The 19,148-nt window shown below is 41.9% G+C and overlaps 1 protein-coding gene across 4 annotated transcripts in view; it reads left to right on the top strand.

The window, feature by feature from the left end:
* Positions 1–19,148, top strand: part of COL14A1 (collagen type XIV alpha 1 chain) — a 165,626-nt gene that overhangs the window by 108,897 nt on the left and 37,581 nt on the right. For all 4 annotated transcript variants that reach the window (XM_043539141.1, XM_037892070.2, XM_007063395.4 and 1 more), the window contains 4 exons: positions 4,627–4,704; positions 4,986–5,072; positions 16,104–16,157; positions 16,788–16,883. In XM_043539141.1, coding sequence (XP_043395076.1) covers positions 4,627–4,704; positions 4,986–5,072; positions 16,104–16,157; positions 16,788–16,883 — 315 coding nt within the window. The remainder of the gene's footprint in view (positions 1–4,626; positions 4,705–4,985; positions 5,073–16,103; positions 16,158–16,787; positions 16,884–19,148) is intronic.

Genomic DNA, 19,148 nt, shown 5'->3' with positions numbered 1-19,148 from the left:
ATGATGATTACTGAATATCTTGCCTCTAAAGACAATTAAACAGAACAATCTTTGTGGCCACATTCCAGTAGTAACAGACAAAGGCAAACTCAGAAAAGTTTGGAATTAAAGAGGTCTTTGTAGGGAAAGAAATGGTGGCTTTTGTTGGAATCTAGAAATCTATAAAAGATAAGTCATTCAACAAGCGACCCACTCACTGAAAAATTTAGTTGTGTTCAAATGGAAAACATGGCAACTTACAGAAGACTGTAATCATTCAGCTCAACACATAATTCCTTTTCTTATTAATATTATCTAATCGGTCCCTAATGTGTGTGTTTATATGTGTATATACGCCCCTGTAGACAACAGCAAGAAAATGTCCAATCACCAGTTTTTAAAGGTCCAGGTCTCACCCTCTTCTTCATGCTGAGTAGCAGTTATCTAAGCAGTCCTATTAAGAGAGGAAGGTTGGCCTTGTGGTTAAATGCACTGGACTGGGACTCAGAAGACTGTGAGTTTGGGCAAGTCACTTAGATCTAGATCAAGGGTATTTAGATACCTCAGTCCCATTTCAGATTAAATCAATGGAAGTTAGGCACCTAAATACCTTTGAAAATCTGAGCCTTAGAGCGAGTCTTCATTAACAGTCAACATCAGGGCACTCTCTAGTCAACTCCGGTATTCCATCTCTCCGAGAAGATTAAGGTAAGTTGACGGGAGAGCATATCCCGTCAACGCAGCATGGTAAAGACACCACGGTAAGTTGACCTAAGCTACATCAACTCGTAACTTGTGTTGACTTACCCTGGTAGTGAAGACAAGCCCTTTGTCTCGCTCCACCTCAATTCTTCAGTGTAAAATGGGGATAATAATACTTCCCCACATCAGAAGAGTATTGTGAGGAGAAACTCTCAAATGTTTCTATGGCAATGCATGCTAGGTAAGTGCCTCATAATGCTGAAGCCTCACCTTATGTGAAGGAACTAGGTTTTATGAATTAGGGTATTCTCAGGAGTGTCAAATTGATTTAAGAGCACAAGTTCCATTGATAGCCAATGGAACTTATGTGCCTAAGTCACGTCAGCACTTTTGAAATCTCCACCCATAACAAATTAATAATACTTTTGTTTTCCTTTGCCAATAAGAGGAAAATGCTGGCACTAATTCAAGAGAATCCAGCATTAGGAAGACTAAACTGACCCTGGAAGATTTTGAGCCAAATCCTAAAAAATAGCAAATTATTAAACACTCTGGAGCTTTGACCATTAAAATAAGCAACACATTCAAGTGTTAGCATTACTGAAATAGAGCCAAGATTAATTTACTGTATATGTTACAGATACAGTAACAGTACAGTAACTACTGTAGTAAAACCTTGTGCATGTGTAACCCACTCACCTCCTGGGTGTGGTGTTCTGTCCCATCTAGTGGCATTGAGACCACTTAGAGAGAGAGAAAGAGATTAATGAGTCTGCTCTACAGCCTTAGCTAACAGCCAGTTGTCTTTTAGTTTATGCGGTAGAGGCTCATGCACTAAGCTTCAGAGGTCCCCAGTTTGATCCCACCCGCCGACGACGGGGGTCTGTCAGTGTTACACATGAACAATGAGAATGTCTGGTTACAGCTGTGGACTAGTTGGTTTTGCAAAGGATTTAGGGATTTCAAAATTTGATTTAATTCTAAATTGGAACAAAAACTGAAAAATTTGAAATTTTCCACAAAAGAAATCTCAAAACATGTTAGTTTCAGGTTGATCAAAACAGTTTGTATCAGCAAAATCTAAATGTTTTGTTCTAATTTCATCTTTTAAAAATATATTGTATAATACACAATATAATATAAAATTTAAAAAATTCAAAACAAAAAATCAAAACTTTCATTCTGAAAATGTCAAAACATCTTGTCAGAACTTTTCTCCCTGTTTTTTCCTTAAATAAAATTCCAGTGAAATTGACTCAATTTTTAAGCATTTTGAAATAACTGCATATTTCTACAGAATATGGTTTTATTGAAGTTTCTGTGACCAGCTCTTAGAATAGTATCCTGGAGCTTTGTAAGCTGTCATATAATTGAGCCCTCCGGTAGGACTGAATGAACTGGACTGTTCATTTCGGCCCTAGCCTGTTGTTTGTTCACCTAACACCTTGCAACTGCTATATGCTATGCATTTTCTATATTTACTCTGTGTGTCAATGTATATGGATTGTAAAAAGATAATTGCAATAGGGTTATCTGATCTAAAACAACTTTAGGCTGCAATCCTTCACTGAGTTCAGCACAGGCAGACTCTTGTCTGCATGGCTCTGCTTGCAGGATCGGAGCTTTGGGAAGCTAAAATGCTATGAATGCAGAGAGCTATGAATAAATGTTTAACAGCAGCAAAGAAAGCTTTGTTAAGTAATTTAGCTTGAATCAGAAGAATCAACCCACATACATCAGAATACTGACTCATTCAGTATTTAAATGAACACAATAAAGCAATTCAGATAACTGTTTCTACTTATTCCTTATTTTACAAGAAAATATTTTATCACTGTGGATCTATGGATTGTTTAATCTGGAGAAAATGAAAGTATGTGTATGCATATGTAGAGGAGAGAGTATAATATGTGATATATAAGAAGTGGCGTGTGTGTGTGTGTATAAATCTCTCTCTCACACACACACACACACACAGAGTTCATTTTAGTACCCTTAGATATGATTTAGTTTTAAGTAAATCTTTCCATTCACAAAGAAATCATAGTTCGACCCAATCTCCGTACTGGCAATGAAACAATGTCAGTGGCACCTTTAAATGATGTGTCTGGTTGAAATTAATAGGTAGCAGTAGCACGAGGTTTCTGCGACATATAAAAGTATTTCAACTTTAAAACTTAGGTCCTCGTCCATCAGATGCCTACAAACACACTTACCTTTACTGAAGTGAGTACTTTTGTTGAAGTCCATGGGGCTATTCATGTGAACGTCTGCTAAGAGCCATGCACATGAGCTACCAGCCATGTGAGATTAGTAGGACCAATCAGGTGAGCAAAGCCACCCATATGGGCAAATGCCCACAGAACTGGGCCCTTAGGGAGTAGTGAAAGGAATACTCAATTTTAGACCATTGTATCTAGACAAGGATTGCAATTTTTATGAACAATATTATTTGTCAGTCTGTGCACTGATTCATTATTGGTGACACAGTGTGACATTTCTAAACTCCATTCTTGTGCCATCGGGACCCTTTTTGTTTTCCACTACTGTATGATCACACAAGGAAAGAAAATTTAAAAAAAGAACAGGATTTGTTGGTGAGAAGAAATAGTATCATCTTCAGGAGGAACCTTTCTGAGACCTATCTTTGCATTTAACGAAGGGTTTTCATTCTGTTTCTACAGTTCATTTACTTTCTCTTATATATTTTTCCAGTATCTTCATCATTTTACACAGTCGATGACTTCTGTATTAAATCAGCATTTTCTGTACCATTTTAAAATGTATTGTGGTGTGGCGAACTTTTGTATTTAGGCTATATCCTGGTGTGCAAGCCCATTTAAGATTGCCTCTTCCCGACTTAGCTAGAAGGGTGAGGTGTTTGATTGGGCTGGCAGGGGAATGGCCACCTTCTGGGGTCCCAGTTGGAGGTCAGTGTGCTCTCTGTTACCACGTTCCCCTTCCTTTTTCCTGTCTCCCCACCCAGAACACTGTAGAGTGGGGCTTGGGCTGGGGAGAGTGGAGCAGAAGTTCCACCTCCTTTAACCCCCATTGGCCAATTCGGGGAGGTAAGGAAGCCAAATGGCCCCACCAAACCCACCCCCTCGTGTGTTAAGCACTCCTGGACACACATCAGCCATTCTTGGTTCTGAAAGCAGTCCCAACCCCTTTGCCAAATAGATGGGGTAGCCATTAGAGCTGGGTTTCCAGGCTTGCAGTAAGTTTAACCCAATCATTTTAGTGGGTCAGGAAGGAATTTTTCCCTCTTTGTGTGTGTTTTTGGCAAGATGTCTGGTGTTGTGTTTTGTTGTTGTTGCTTTACTCATGGTATCCTGAGCCCTGGTAGCTGGGGATAATAAGGATTGAAAAGAGTTAATTTAAAAAATAAAATAAAACTAGAAGTGGTAATAAATGTCACTAAATATTGTCACAACTTGTGGCCGGTGTGCAGTGCAAGTAAAAGGCTTCAGGGGAACAGGTTCCAGAGTAAATCTGAGCATAGGACCTGTGAGGTCAGAGGAAGTATTTAGTTTTTACAGGTTTCAGAGTAGCAGCCGTGTTAGTCTGTATTCGCAAAAAGAATGTTTTTACAAACAGAGCTCCTTCTTGATTGTAGCCTCATTCCCCCTTGAGGGGGGAGGGTGGTGGGATGCAGCATCGGGCTGAATCGGGAATTCAGAAGCAGGAGTGGGCATGATGCCATTCAAGCCCATAGTGGTCCCAATTAAAACCTGGTATTTTGGACAGGGTGGTCAACCGCACTCCCCTCCCCCCATCTTTATATTAACGTTGGCATAGCTGTGACCTGCTGCTTTAAATCTACTCGTGTGTCTCTGTCATCAGTCTCCTGTGTGCCCTGATGAATGGCCCCCCCATTGCAATGGCCCCCCTTTTCACTGAACTTCTAACAGACACATTGAACTTTATTCCTTTTTTTTCAAACAGTTCCAGTTACAGATGTTTGACATTGTTTGTACCACCTCCTGGGCCAATAGAGACAAATGCTGCGAACTTCCTGCCTTGGTAAGAATCCCTTTTTTTTAAACTACCATCATACTTTTTTTTTTCTTGCATCAAGACCAAATACTTTTGCAATTTTCCTCATGAAATCAATAGGTGGGATTTTCAAAAGGACCTAATTGTCTTTGGAGCAAGAGTCCGATTGAAATTCAATGGGTCTCATGCTCCTAAATTATTTAGGAGCTTTTGAATTTTCCCTTCAATATTTGTTGTCTTGATCTATAAATTCTCAGCTGTTGAATTTATATTTTGAATACAGACTTACTATTTTGCTCTCTCCTCAGAGAGATGAGGAAAGTTGCCCATCTCTTCCTCATTCTTGCTCCTGTTCCGAATTTAGCAAAGGACCACTCGGACCTCCCGGACCACCGGTAAGGGTTTATTCATGTTTGTACTCAGATGTACCAGATACTCCACTCTTCAGTCTTATTTGGTGGGAGAAAGGGATACACTGTACTGTTTTAGTTATTACAGTTAATTACAGCTGGCAGAGAGATGCATATTCACTCCACTTAGCTAGTGAAGACCTCATGCAGTAGCTTTAAAAAACTAACCCTATTAGTGAACCAAATTCTTATGGTATAATCCAACTGCAGGGCAGTAAGATGGACTGTATTTGTTCTGTTTGTACAGCAGTTAGCAGAGTGCAGTCCTGTCCATGACTAGGGCTCATAGGTGCTACGGTAATACAAATAATAATATGTCAATTTGTAGAAACTTTGGTTTCTGTCTCTAGAGTCAAGAGACATGCTATGCAAATGCCACCCACTTGCCACTTCTCTTTAAACCACCATAGTGTTATCTGAATGCTTTCTAGTACACACGTTTAAATACACCTTGGAATCTAACTTTCTGAAACACCTGATCAGTAACAATATGCGTATGAATTAAAGGCCAGATTGTGCCTGGCCCTTAGGAGGATGCAGAGAATGTGAGGCAGGGAGTTGAAAGAAGCCTTTCCCACTTGCATGGCCTGGATTAGAGCTAAACTCTTTTGCAGTCTCTCTGCTTGGAGGAACTTAAGGACTGTTCCTCTTGTGGTTCATCTTGTCCACAGGGACACAAAAGGGGCACATGACCCTGCCCTCCTTCCACATCATCTCAGACCAGGCTGGACGCACTTCTAAAACATGGTGCAACCTACAGTCTCCCTTGTATCAAGCAGATCAGAGAGAGAGGGTGGTTCAATGTCTCCCTAAAATCTCTGTGGTGCTCTTACTCAGGCCAATGGCTAAATGCTACAGTTCGGCCTCAGTTGACTGATTTTTAGCAGTTTAAAAATTTTAGTTCTAGTTTGCAATGATGGGATTTTTTTTTCTTTACCAGTGTCCCTAACAAATTTACACAACAGTTGGATGTGCTTTTTCTTTTAAACCTGCAGTGTAAACCTGTGTGATTAGCTTCATAGGACTGGCACTAAGTTCACATAGAGATTTTCATGTAAATTGAGGACCTCAGGTTTGGAATTCATGAATACATTTATGCGAACACAGAGAGATATAGATGGTATATAATCACATTGTAAAGGGACAGAGAAAAAGGAGAAGGGAGAAGAGCTGTTGTGATTAAGTAAAAAATGTTGACTCAGGAAGGAAAATAGTTTTCTGAAAAGCCTTGAGTGCACAAATCAGACTAGACACTGGACAGGCCCAGCTTGCACTTTAGACAGATGCACAGCATATCCAAGCCGACACTTATCCTGGCAGCATCTTGGGGGTTAATCTTTTTACAAGAATGAACTGTTCTTGAACATGTTTTCTGTGTCTGAGCAGCCAGAGTTCATTTCAAGTGGATACAGGAATCCAGTCAAAATTCTAATTATTCTAAGGACAATATGATTTTTATCTTGTAGTCCTTCAGTGGTGTCAGTGGGAGTGATATGTGTGAAAGGACTGCTAAACTAGCCCCTAAGGGCTGTAATTATCTGACGCTACTGCAGGCTTTTTCAAGAAACCCTTTCACCTGGTGGGATTTTTGCATTCAAGTGGAATCAGTTCTAGCTAGGATTCTAGATCAAATTAATCCCTGCCATGACTCCATGGTGGCCCCTGAACTTTACAGAAACAAGCTTCTTTTCAACATTGGTAGGCATTTTTCTTTCACTGTTGTTTTTCACTCCTACAAAATGTGCCTCTTATGGTGGCTAGTGAATCAAAATTATATTGCCACATGTATTTTTAGAGTATACCAGGCCAATGACATAATACAGAATATGTTCTGGGTAAGTCGTTTCTTTCCTTTTAATAATCCAGTGCTTTAGAATAACTCTGATGTTTAGTGGTTTATCTAAAATCATCCATTTTAATTTATTTTATTGTTATTAATTTAGTCTATTTTATTTTGTACTGTGTATCCTTTTCTTTCCCATATGTCTCATGTATAATATTTTAAGATGCCTATGGTAGTGGTATCTACATTTTTAATAACCAGTAACCCAGTCATTTTGCACCTTGTGAGTGAAGTAAATTTTAGCTTGGCATTTAAAAAAGTAACCGTGTGAGTCCCCTCAATTATCACAATGGCACCAAGAAAGGAAGATTTGGAGGCAGACGCTCCCTTAGAATCGTAGGTAAGAGCAGAATTTTGTTGACATTCTCTTACAATAGGCTAGGTCCTAGGAGAACATCCTGATCTGTTTCTTTGAGCTATATGCTATTGAAGTTTGTTTTGAATTGATTGGTGAACTAGAAAATAGTTCATGTTAGCCTCACATACCTGCCTTATGTACTCAAAAGAAAGGAAGGATACTTGCCTATGCTGAAATCTCTCAAGTGTGGTGTACGCCAAACCCTCCCCAAACAGCTGCATATGGATAGATATTTCAGAAATGATGCTTCAGTGGAGGTGTGTAGTGAACACACTTGCCTTGCTCTCTCTTCTCTAGCAGAGAAATTGCATGAAAATAAAGAGATGGATAAGTAATTTTGAGGAGAGACATTAAGTCCCAGTCCTGCAGCTGCTTCATGTGCAAAAATTTATTTGAAGTCAGTGGGAGGTTTGGATGTGGAAGGCTTGCAGACTCAGGCCCTAATTGGTTGTGAGGGAATGTTCTCAATCCCACTTCAAGTCTGTAAATGACTGTGTTATGAGGAAGAAAGAATAGCAGCCTTCCAGGTATGAGGGAAAGTCCCACACCAAGTCATCAGGAGTCTTGTGCTCTGGAACGGGACCATCTGGCACTGAGAAGCACCAGATCAAGATTTCAAAAGGGAAAACTGCAGCACACTCTGGTAATGGGACTGCTTCTTTGGCACCAAAATCCTTCAACGACCCGAGTTACGAAAATGACTCCATCAACTATGATTCACTGCTCCACTCTGGAAGATCTTCTACTGCTCCCGGAACTGGAGTCATCTCTCCACTCCAGACCACAATGCCCAGCCCCAGAACTTCAGTCGGTACTATTTTGTTATGATACTCATCCTCATCCACAAGTAGGGGTCAAGCCAGACTGTCTCTGTTACTATCAACAAGTAGAGGCAGATCAACACCATTTCCTCTGGTATTAAGGACTCCCTCTCCATGATCAACTCCTCAGAGTCAGAAAAGGACTACGATGGACACCCGGTCCTGGACTATACCCTGAGGCACTGCTTGGGGGGGTGGAGTTTCCAGCATTTCTAACTACTCCTGTATGACGGAATATTACCCCTATTTTCATTGGTACCCTTCCTGCTGCAGCCCAGTAGTGAGGGGCTATGAGTTCCTTTAGTGGCAGTATTGGGCCTTGGAAGACCCATGTAATTACCATCCAGTATAACTGCCTTGTCGCACAAGGACCCCAGCATGCCTAGGACTCCTAGGATAGAAGAGAAGCTTCCTCCGTCTTCTGAGGAACCACAACTTCAGTAGCATGGGGAAGAATAGCAACAGGAGCAGGAGGAGTCTGTCACTTCCCTCGGCTCCCATTGGCCGGGAATGGTGAACTGCGGCCACTGGGAGCTGCGGGGAGCCATGCCTGCGGACAGTCAATGTAAACAAACTGTCTTTTGGCCCACCAGCGGATTATTCTGATGGGCCATGTGCCGAAGGTTGCCAACCCCTGGGTTCAACTGTTTCTCTGAAAGATTGCACAGCATCCTTGGCAAATATGATATTGTTATCCTCAGGGAAGATCTAAATGCACAAATTGGTGATGATGATAATATTGGATATGAACACATTATGGTATGAACACATTATGGGCAGACATGGCATCCCAGGACAGATTAACAATGGGGAGAACATTTTGTTGATTTCTGCATTGGGGGTATGCTATTTCCACATAAGGAAAGACATAAACTGAAACTGAAATCAAATGATGGCTTCACCCAGAGACAGCTTGATCATTAATAAGTGCTGGAGAAGATCACTGTTCAGTGCCAGGGTTTAAATGAGTGCTGCTGTTGGAAGTGACCATCTTGTTATTGGGACTATAAAAATAAAGAAGCTAACACCAGGCAATGCAGAAGGTATGCATGATGCTAGAAAGTTGTTAGATCCAGCTGTGAAGGCACATTTTAAGCTGCAACTTAGTGATAGAATCTGAAGATCTAACATCACTGATGGAGAACATAGAAGAACAATGGCAGTTTTTCAAAGAAGCAAGTGTGGATGCAGCCATTACTACAGTGGGGATGAGAAGGTCTAAGAAAGAATGGCTCTAACTAAATAGATGGAGGCTTGCTGAAGAGAAGAAAGAATTAATGAAGAGAATTCAACAAGAATGAGAGCAATAAAAGAGTTATTATGCCACAAGAATATGTAGACAAAGACGAGGAAGTTAAAAGACCGCCCAGAAGAGATAAGTAAGAGAATAAATGGAAGTAAAGCAAGAGAAGCTGAAGAGACATACAAGAGAGGAAAGGAGTACTTGTGGCACGTTAGAGACTAACAAATGTATTTGAGCATAAGCTTTCGTGAGCTACAGCTCACTTCATGCTGTAACAAGAGTGATCAGGTAAGGTGAGCTATTACCAGCAGGAGAGAAAAAAACCTTTTGTAGTGATAATCAAGGTGGGCCATTTCCAGCTGTTGACAAGAACAGTGAGGAACAGTAGGGGGGAAAAATAAACATGGGTAAATTGTTTTACTTTGTGTAATGACACATCCACTCCCAGTCTTTATTCAAGCCTAATTTAATGGTGTCTAGTTTGCAAATTAATTCCAATTCAGCAGTCTGTCGCTGGAGTCTGTTTTTGAAGTTTTTTTGTTGTAATATTCTGACTTTTAGGTCTGTAATCAAGTGACCAGAGAGATTGAAGTGTTCTCCGACTGGTTTTTGAATGTTATAATTCTTGACGTCTGATTTGTGTCCATTTATTCTTTTACGTAGAGACTGTCCGGTTTGGCCAATGTACATGGCAGAGGGGCATTGCTGGCACATGATGGCATATATCACATGGTAGATGTACAGGTGAACGAGCCTCTGATAGTGTGGCTGGTGTGATTAGGCCCTATGATAGTGTCCCCTGAATAGATATGTGGACACAGTTGGCAACGGGCTTTGTTGCAAGGATAGGTTCCTGGGTTAGTGGTTCTGTTGTGTGGTGTGTGGTTGCTGGTGAGTATTTGCTTCAGGTTGGAGGTCTGTCTGTAAGCAAGGACTGGCCTGTCTCCCAAGATCTGTGAGAGTGATGCGTCGTCCTTCAGGATAGGTTGTAGATCCTTGATGATGTGCTGGAGAGGTTTTAGTTGGGGGCTGAAGGTGATGGCTAGTGGCGTTCTGTTATTTTCTTTGTTGGGCCTGTCCTGTAGTAGGTAACTTCTGGGTACTCTTCTGGCTCTGTCAATCTGTTTCTTTACTTCAGCAGGTGGGTATTGTAGTTCTAAGAACACTTGATAGAGTTCTTGTAGGTGTTTGTCTCTGTTGGAGGGGTTGGAGCAAATGCGGTTGTATCGTAGAGCTTGGCTGTAGACAATGGATCGTGTGGTGTGGTCTGGATGAAAGCTGGAGGCATGTAGGTAAGTATAGCGGTCATTAGGTTTCCGGTATAGGGTGGTGTTTATGTGACCATCGCTTATTAGTACCGTAGTGTCCAGGAAGTGGATCTCTTGTGTGGACTGGTCCAGGCTGAGGTTGATGGTGGGATAGAAATTGTTGAAACCATGGTGGAATTCCTCAAGGGCTTCTTTTCCATGGGTCCAGATGATGAAGATGTCATCAATGTAGCACAAATAGAGTAGGGGCATTAGGGAACAAGAGCTGAGGAAGCGTTGTTTTAAGTCAGCCTTAAGAATGTTGGCATACTGTGGTGCCATGTGGGTACCCATAACAGTGCTGCTGATTTGAAGGTATACAAATCAACTTTAAGAACTGTGCACCAACTGTGTCTCAAGATCTGCCCCACCCCTCTGGTCTTTCCCCTGCTGTGGAGGCCAACTTTCTCATTATCTGCATGCCTGGGCAGAAATCATAACTGACAGATGGGTACTAGAGGTTATTTCTTTGGGGTACACTATCCAGTTCTCTTCCTTCCCTAACCCCCTTTCCCATCTTCTTTTGGGGACCCGTCTCATGAGAGCATCCTCCTGCAGGAGGTAGAGTGACTCCTCAAACTGGGGGCAGTAGATCTGGTACCTCTACCTCAAGGGGAAATGAGTTCTACTCAAAGTACTTCTTCATCCCCAAGAAGACAGGGGATAGAGATCCATTCTGGACTTCAGGGAGCTGAACAAGTTCATCTGCTACCTAAAGTTCAGAATGGTAATCCTGTACTCCAATATCTCATTACTAGTTTCAGACAACTCATTCACGGTCCTCGATCTCAAAGTGGCCTGCTTTCACATAGACATTCATCTGGCACAGAGGAGATTCCTGAGATTTGTAGCTGGTCAACTGCACTGCCAATATAGAGCTCTTCCCTTTGGGCTCTCAATGGCTCCAAGAATATTTTCCAATGTACTGTCAGTGGTACCTGCTGACTTTGTCAGCAAGGGGCCACAGTTTACCCTTCCTTAGATGACTGACTTTTGAAGGGATAATCTTGCCAGGAAATGGTGGGAGGCAAGCGCAATGCTTCTGTTCAAGAGTTTAGGCCTCCAGGTGAACCTGAAGAAGTCCACCCAGGAACCCTCACAATCCACAGAATTCATTAGGGCAAGGTTTTTTACAGCCTGAGGACAGCTTCCTCTCTATCACCGGACTCACTCAGTGAATACATTTGAGCCCCAGAATGTCCATATGATCCTGCCTGGTGCCGTTGAACCATATGGCCATGAATACTTATGCGACCCATTGTTGTGATACCCTCTGAGACCTTTTCCACTCGGTTTATCCGGAACACCTCACCCAGTTCTGGGAGAACACTTCGTCCAGTTCTCTGGTATCCAAGAAATCAGCTGAACTCTGTACTCATCATTAATGGCATACAATCAAACTACACTTGAGTTGATTGGTGGAGAGGGTGAGTCTAGGGCATACCATACATACAATGTACATAATCATGAATCAGCTTATTTACACACTTACACTTAATACTATTGGTTAATACCTCATAGCACATGCTTTACGATTGGTCTACTAATTTTTGTAGCCCATTCCCATCTAGATCATGAGCTCTTCATACGCTGCACTACGTGCTAGGCCATACCTGTAAGCTATCACACATTGCTTACTATCCTGATCTATCTCTTTTCTACTAGCTACATCTTTTACATATTGAGAAGGCTACTGTAATTCATGCTTTGTTTCATGCCCTGCTTTGAATAGACCTACATTCATTTGTGAGGCTTTACCTCAAATGTCTACAAGCCTGGTTGCAGGCACTTTGGGCAAGTGCAGTCTCTACCTGCTAGTCGCAGTTCCCCAAAGAAGCTTAGCCTCCCTTACTCAGTGGGGGTACCATTCAAACCCCCCACTTCCAACAAAGACTGTGACCACACATGGAGGGACAGGGGAAGTGGTCCCCTCACAAGATTATGCTTCACATCAATCTGTTGGACCTGAGAGCAGTCAGATTAGCCTGCGAGCAATTCCTCCCTTACATCTGCAACCAGTCAATTCAGGTGTTGTTAGACATCATGATGGCAGTTTATTATATTAACAAACAAGGAGGAGCATGGGCTTCACAGCTCTGCATGGAGGTCATCACCCTCTGGAACTGGTACATTCCCATGCTGATTACACTAACCGGTATCCACATGCCAGGTATCCACAACACTCTGGTGGATTCTCTGATCAGACTCTTCTTCACAGAACACGAGTGGGAGTTGCACAACCTGATTGTCTGTGAGGTGTTTGGGGTGTGGGGTCTCCCATACATGGATTTCTTTGTGTCCCATGTGAACAACAACTGCAAGGAGTTTTGCTCCAGAGGGGCTGCAGGCCAGGGTCTCTAGGTGACATGTTTCTCATACAATGTTTGGGAGCCTTGTGGTACACATCCCACCCCCATTCACCTCTTAACTCAAGAGTTGAGAAAAAACAGACAGGACAACTAGCAAGTCATCCTTTCCTATGGGGGGCGGGATAGCTCAGTGGTTTGCGCATTGGCCTGCTAAACCCAGGGTTGTGAGTTCAATCCTTGAGGGGGCCATTTAGGGATCTGGGGCAAAAATTGGGGATTGGTCTTGCTTTGAGCAGGAGGTTGGATTAGATGACCTCCTGAGGTCCCTTCCAACCCTGATATTCTATGATTCTATGATCCTTATAGCATCCACAACCATTTATGATGAAATTTCTGGATATTTCTCATGAAAACCTTTAGAAAGTATGTAATTTATAGGCAGCACATGTAGTGATGCCTTTAATGCAGGTTACCTGACGCTTTCCATGTTTACAGTTGCTTGTAACTTTGCCAGACTAACCATTTGGACTGAAATTTTCCATGCCAGGTGAAATCCATACTGGGATACTGCATCCAGTTCTGGTGCCTACATTGTAAAAGATGTTGAAAAATTGGAGATGGTGCAGAAAAGAGCCTGAAAAATATTTGAGGGTTGGCGCAAATGCCTTGCAATGAGAGGCTAAAGAGCTCAATCTGTTTAGTCTATTAAAAAGAGGCTTCAGAACAGGAGCATAAATGTTTTTGGCCTCCCCGGCCCTAGGCGTCTGAGCCAAAAAAAAAAAAAAAGGCCAGCCAATCACAGCAGCAGTTCAGTGCCCCCTGGAAGTTGGCACTTAGGGTGACAGCTGTGCTCATCCGCCCTAGAACTGGCTGTGACTGAGAGATGATTTGATTACAGTGGATAATACTTCCATGGAGAGAAAACGGTGACTACTAAAGGGATCTTTAATCTAGCAGAGAAAGGCATACAAGTACCAATGGCCTTAAAGCAGAAGCTAGACAAATTCAAATTAGAAATTAGGCAAAATTTTTTATCTGTGAGGGTGATTGTTCAAATAATCAATCTACCAAAAGATATGCTGGATTCTTCTGCTCTTGATGTCTTCTTATCAAGAGTGGATGCTTTTCTGGAAGATACACTTTAGTCTCAGACACAAGTGCTTGGGCTCAAAACAGGGATAACTGAGTGACATTTTTATGGCCTGTGTTACATAGGAGTTCAGAGTAGATCCAATGGTCCCTTCTGGCCACAAAATCTATAAATATGTGTCTGTTTCAGGCTGTTTTTTTTTTTTTTTTTTTTTTTAAGTTTTATCCAAAAAATGTCATCTGTTTCTCAGAATGAGGCTAGGGAAAAGCATGACTATGTTTAAAAAAATTCTTACAGTTGTTTCATTGAGAGGTTCTAGCATCTCCATTCTTTAGAGCAAGGACTTGAAATTGGATAAGAGTGTTGCCCTGCTGTCAGGGATAATGTCTTTTGCTGTTCCTGTGAAAATTCACCCAAATTTGACCTAATTATGAGCCTCTGAAAATCTCAGTTCACACAAGCTCTTTAGAATTTTTAGAATTTCAGTGAAATTCTCTGAAGATTTCATCTGGGCTGAGTATGCCCCATCCCCAGGCTTCAGAGGCTGACCAGGACTATCAATGCAATTGCTCCTTCTGGAAGTCACTGTGGCACTGGGTACAGGAACTGAGAGCAGAGACACTCTCTCTCCTGTGCTTTCGGTCCCTTACCAGCTGGTGCCTAAACAGCATGGAGGAGAAGGCAGCCTGATGGAAAGGCAGGTTGTGAGAAGCCAGCCTGGTTAGAGAGGGGGGCAGCAGGCAAATAGCTGGACAAGATCGGGATGAGGAGCAAGGGAGGGGGTGGCAAGGCAGTTACTGGGATGTGGACCTGATGAGGAAGGGGAACTGGGGAGACATGGAGCAAAGGAGGATGAGGGTGGGAAAATAGTATGTGATCGTGTAATTAAAGATGTTTGTGGTGTATACACACAAGGAAGTGGAAGTAAAGTTGCACAGACAGCTTTAATTCTAGCATTTCTTAATTTACGAGTGCTTGATTTTGCAAGCTTAACATACCTGTAATATAATTTTGATATGTCATAATGCATATATTGACTTTGTGTATCAAAGAACACTGATTTCTTACCCCTCAAAGTAAATATTACTTGACTTGGCTTGTAAGCCAATATCTTCTTAGTAGTCCCATTTGCTATATTGTTTTATTATCTATTTGATATTTTGTAGCACCTCCCCACACCCTGGGGAGGAATGATGTCTAATTGTACTAGATTCTTTACAGACACAGAGATTGGCCTGGCCCTGAAATGCTCACTCTGTAAAAAGATAAACATTATCGCAAGGGTGGGGTAGAGAGAGACAATCAGTGAATATTTTATTACAAGAATATAAAAACGTAAAAATAAATATTTCTTTAAAATCATCCAAGAGGGCAAGACACGTCTTGCATGTATATCAGAAACATATTCAAGGCAGTCATCCTTAGAAATGCACAATTCCAGTGTCCCATACGATATTGTTAACAAAAGGTTTAGACTGCAGTTGGTTAACAAATGATTAAAAGATTCAGGCATCCGTGAAGAAAGCAAAAAAGGAGAAATGGGGAGCGAGAAATTGAATGGCTCTGAAATTAAACCGTAGCAAACACAATGGGTCTCTCGGGGGGTTTATCTGATAAAAATGTTACTAGAATCATTGGAAAGTCAGCCTTTACCAGTGTGATGATATTGGAAAGAGCAGATATGGAGAGCATTTTAACAATGAGAAAAAAAGCTGACCTGTGTATCCAGGTGGGTCACTGCCTGCAGCAACATTTTGATCCTAGTGCATTATAGGCTAGTGCATTATAATGCACTGGTACAGGCTTACGTACTTTCCTGAGCTCAAGTCCATCCCTACATAGGACTGCTATTAAGCATATGCTTTAAACCCCAATGAATTCGTAGGACTTAAGCACACGCCTAGGTAGTTCCCTGAGTAGGGTTGCTTTCCTGAATTGGGGCCTACAAAAATAGAATTATCGATGTGATTCAGGAAGAAGAAAGAACTGGTTGTTTTTTTTGGTGGGATTTACTTTTTTGCTAACACTAATCGTGTGCTTTACAGGGTGGTCCGGGTGTCAGAGGCCCAAAGGGACATCATGGTGATCAAGGTCCAAAGGTAATCTGCCACCACTAAACCGTTGTAACATGCTCCCTTTTTTTGGCTTTTATCTGTTTGTGTCTAAATCTAGAGTTTTTTCTTTTTTTGAATGAGCTTAAATGTAGAGGTTTCAGAGTAACAGCCGTGCCACAAGTCCTCCTTTTCTTTTTTCTTAAATCTAGAATGGTTTCAGAGTAGCAGCCATGTTAGTCTGTATTCGCAAAAAGAAAAGGAGTTCTTATGGCACCTTAGAGACTAACCAATTTATTTGAGCATAAGCTTTCGTGGGCTACAGCTCACTTCTCTGATGTTCTTGAGGAAAGGGTGTAGCCAAATGCCATTGGTGCTTGTTGGGTGAACAGTGTCCAGGTCTCCTGGATCGCACTGGCTACACATCATGTTTGTTTCTGGGTCAGGGGCAGTAAAATGCATAGTGCTGCTGCTGTCAGCATATATTTGCGGCTTTTTGCATGCCTAAAGGAATCAGGCCTTTGTAAATAGGAGCCTTATTGTCCTGTCAGCACGTTAACTCATATTTTAGGTGCTGTTGAATCTATTGGTATTTAATTCTGCATATAGACACTTCCTTCTTATGTACAGTAGGAGTTAAACTTGTGGCCTTTTATGTTTTCCCTTTTGGTGTCATAGGGCCTAGATGGACCTCGTGGTGAAGTTGGTGCTCCAGGACCCCAAGGGCATCCAGGACCGCAAGGGCCAAGTGGACTTTCTATTCAAGGGCTTCCAGTAAGTCCTAAATGAACAACTATGGTCTTAATTTTGTCACAGGAGTTTGCCAGAACCCATACATTAGGTTGTACCAAAAGGTTAGATAAAACTAGAGCTAGGACTGAGATGCAAAGTCCAGATCCAGATCTGAACTTCACCAAAATCTGAGGTGTCTGGATCATGGATTTGGGTTTAACCTACGATCGGCATAGGAGCCAGCTCCAACAGTCAGATATGTATTGGGATCCGAAGTTCACTAAACCTCGAGACAGTTTGGACCACAGGTGTTTGAGTCAGACCCAAATCTAGATAAAAGTTTTTAAAAATGCTGCGAGCTGGAGTGTGTGGCAGGAACACTTAGAACGTAGTATTTTTTTGGTTGTTTGATTTTCTGTGACTTTGTGCAGTCCCTAGTGGAGAGATGTTCACATACCAAAACCACCTCAATCACCTAAATTAACTGGCACTAACTGGTACACTTGTTGGCAGCCTCATCGGAGAGGCCAGGGAGTGAATTGATAGGCATAGAGCCAGAAATACTATTTTAGGGCTGGTTTCTCAATACCAATGTTGAGACACATCAGCAGTGCAAAAAACCTACACTTCCAATGCCCATGCTGTCTTATAAATAGGCTTGGAAGGATTAGATTTTTATCAGTAAATATCAGTAAATGCTGCTGCTCACACACAAACTGATGAAAAAATATTTCCATCCATAATAACTGAAATTTACAGGCTGACAAAGTAAGAAAAGTGCTGCTGGAGAACTCATTAGAGTTTGATTTAAGGATATTTACTGCCTACATTTTGACTTGGGATGTTGGCAATTTGTGTTTTAATGGTTATAAAAGATTTAACTTTTTGAATTTCAGCATTGACTCTCATTAGATGATGATGATTGTCTGACCTCCCCATTGTCTGGCCCTCTGATAATTTCCTGCGACTATGTTAATTGATAAAAATTGAAAAAAAGCAACTTAAAACCCATAATTTTTGTGCAACTGTGAAAATGTAAATAGCAAAAAAATGCTTAAAATTAAACATCACTATTATCTGTTGAAATTATAAAAACATTGAATTCTGCACATCTACTTATACAAATAGATAATATATAATAATGTATTAAAATATATAATAATAAATGTCATGTGGATGGATATACACAGGCCTTAAGGACTATCAACCCAGCACCTTTTCCTTGTAGAAAAATCTAAACAAATTTAATAGAGTACAGTATTCTTTCTACAGATTTTTTTAACCAACCTATTGGATTCAAAACAGTAATATAATTAAACAGGTTTCAATAGAAATTATTCTTAACACCTTGTCATGGGCTGTACAAACCCCACACTGGAAGGGAAGGGACTACAGAATTGCTTTGGGCCCAGATGTTTCTCCCCGCTGCACCTGTAAAGCTTGCACAGGCTAGATGAGGAGCTTACAGGGGAGCAGAGTAGCTCAGTAGCTTGCAGACAGCTGAGGTGGGCTCTGAGCTCCTGGGAAAGAGCACTGCAAGAGCCTGAAAGCTGGCTGTAATGACCTTGCCAAGCCAGCAAAGGAGGGATTTGTGACTCAGTGAAGATTAGAGACCCATTGGAGAGGGTCAGCCCAGGTTCCCCTACCTGCCCCTAAGGAGGGGCCAGCTCTAGAAGCCTCTCCCTGGAATGGGGACTCTAGCTGAGGGAGATCCCTGAAGATAGAAGGTCTGAACGATGAGGCCCCAAGTTAAGGGGAAGCCAATCCCTTGCCTAATCCAGAAATCTACCCTGTTGTTGGACCCTCTACATATACCCTGAAAGGGTTGGACTTGAACGTGTGACCTGGCCAGAGGGCTGAGTTACTGAAGGGGCAGATCTTTACAGAGCCAGAGTGGCCATAAAAAGGGGAGTGCCATAAAAAGAAAAAAGCCTGCCACAGCCCTCCCTGACCACTTGGTGGCATTGGCAATGAGTGTTCCCTTTCACAGACTTATATTTACTCCTGGGGGAATTCTGCACCACTGCGCACACACATATTTCATGTGCCGCACAGTTTTGTTTTTTTTTTGCAGAAAATAGCTTCTGCTGAAAAGTTGTTGCACTTCCACCTTTAGCTCACCAGAGGGTGCTGTGGTGCTAGAACAGAGCAGCTGCTCCTGGCAAACACCAGCCATGATAGGGAAAGAGAAAGAACTTGCCTTCTTCACAGTGCCTTTTGGGCCAGGTCAGGAGATAGGGGATATGGGGAAACAGACAGCATGGGGCTGCTGGGGGATCAGACAGGGGCTCATAGGTGAAGCCAGAC

This window comes from Chelonia mydas, chromosome 2, assembly GCF_015237465.2.
Source record: "Chelonia mydas isolate rCheMyd1 chromosome 2, rCheMyd1.pri.v2, whole genome shotgun sequence".
Classification (NCBI taxonomy): Eukaryota; Metazoa; Chordata; order Testudines; family Cheloniidae; genus Chelonia; species Chelonia mydas.
The sequence above is the reverse complement of the archived record's forward strand: the minus strand, read 5'-3'. Positions and strand labels throughout refer to the sequence as shown.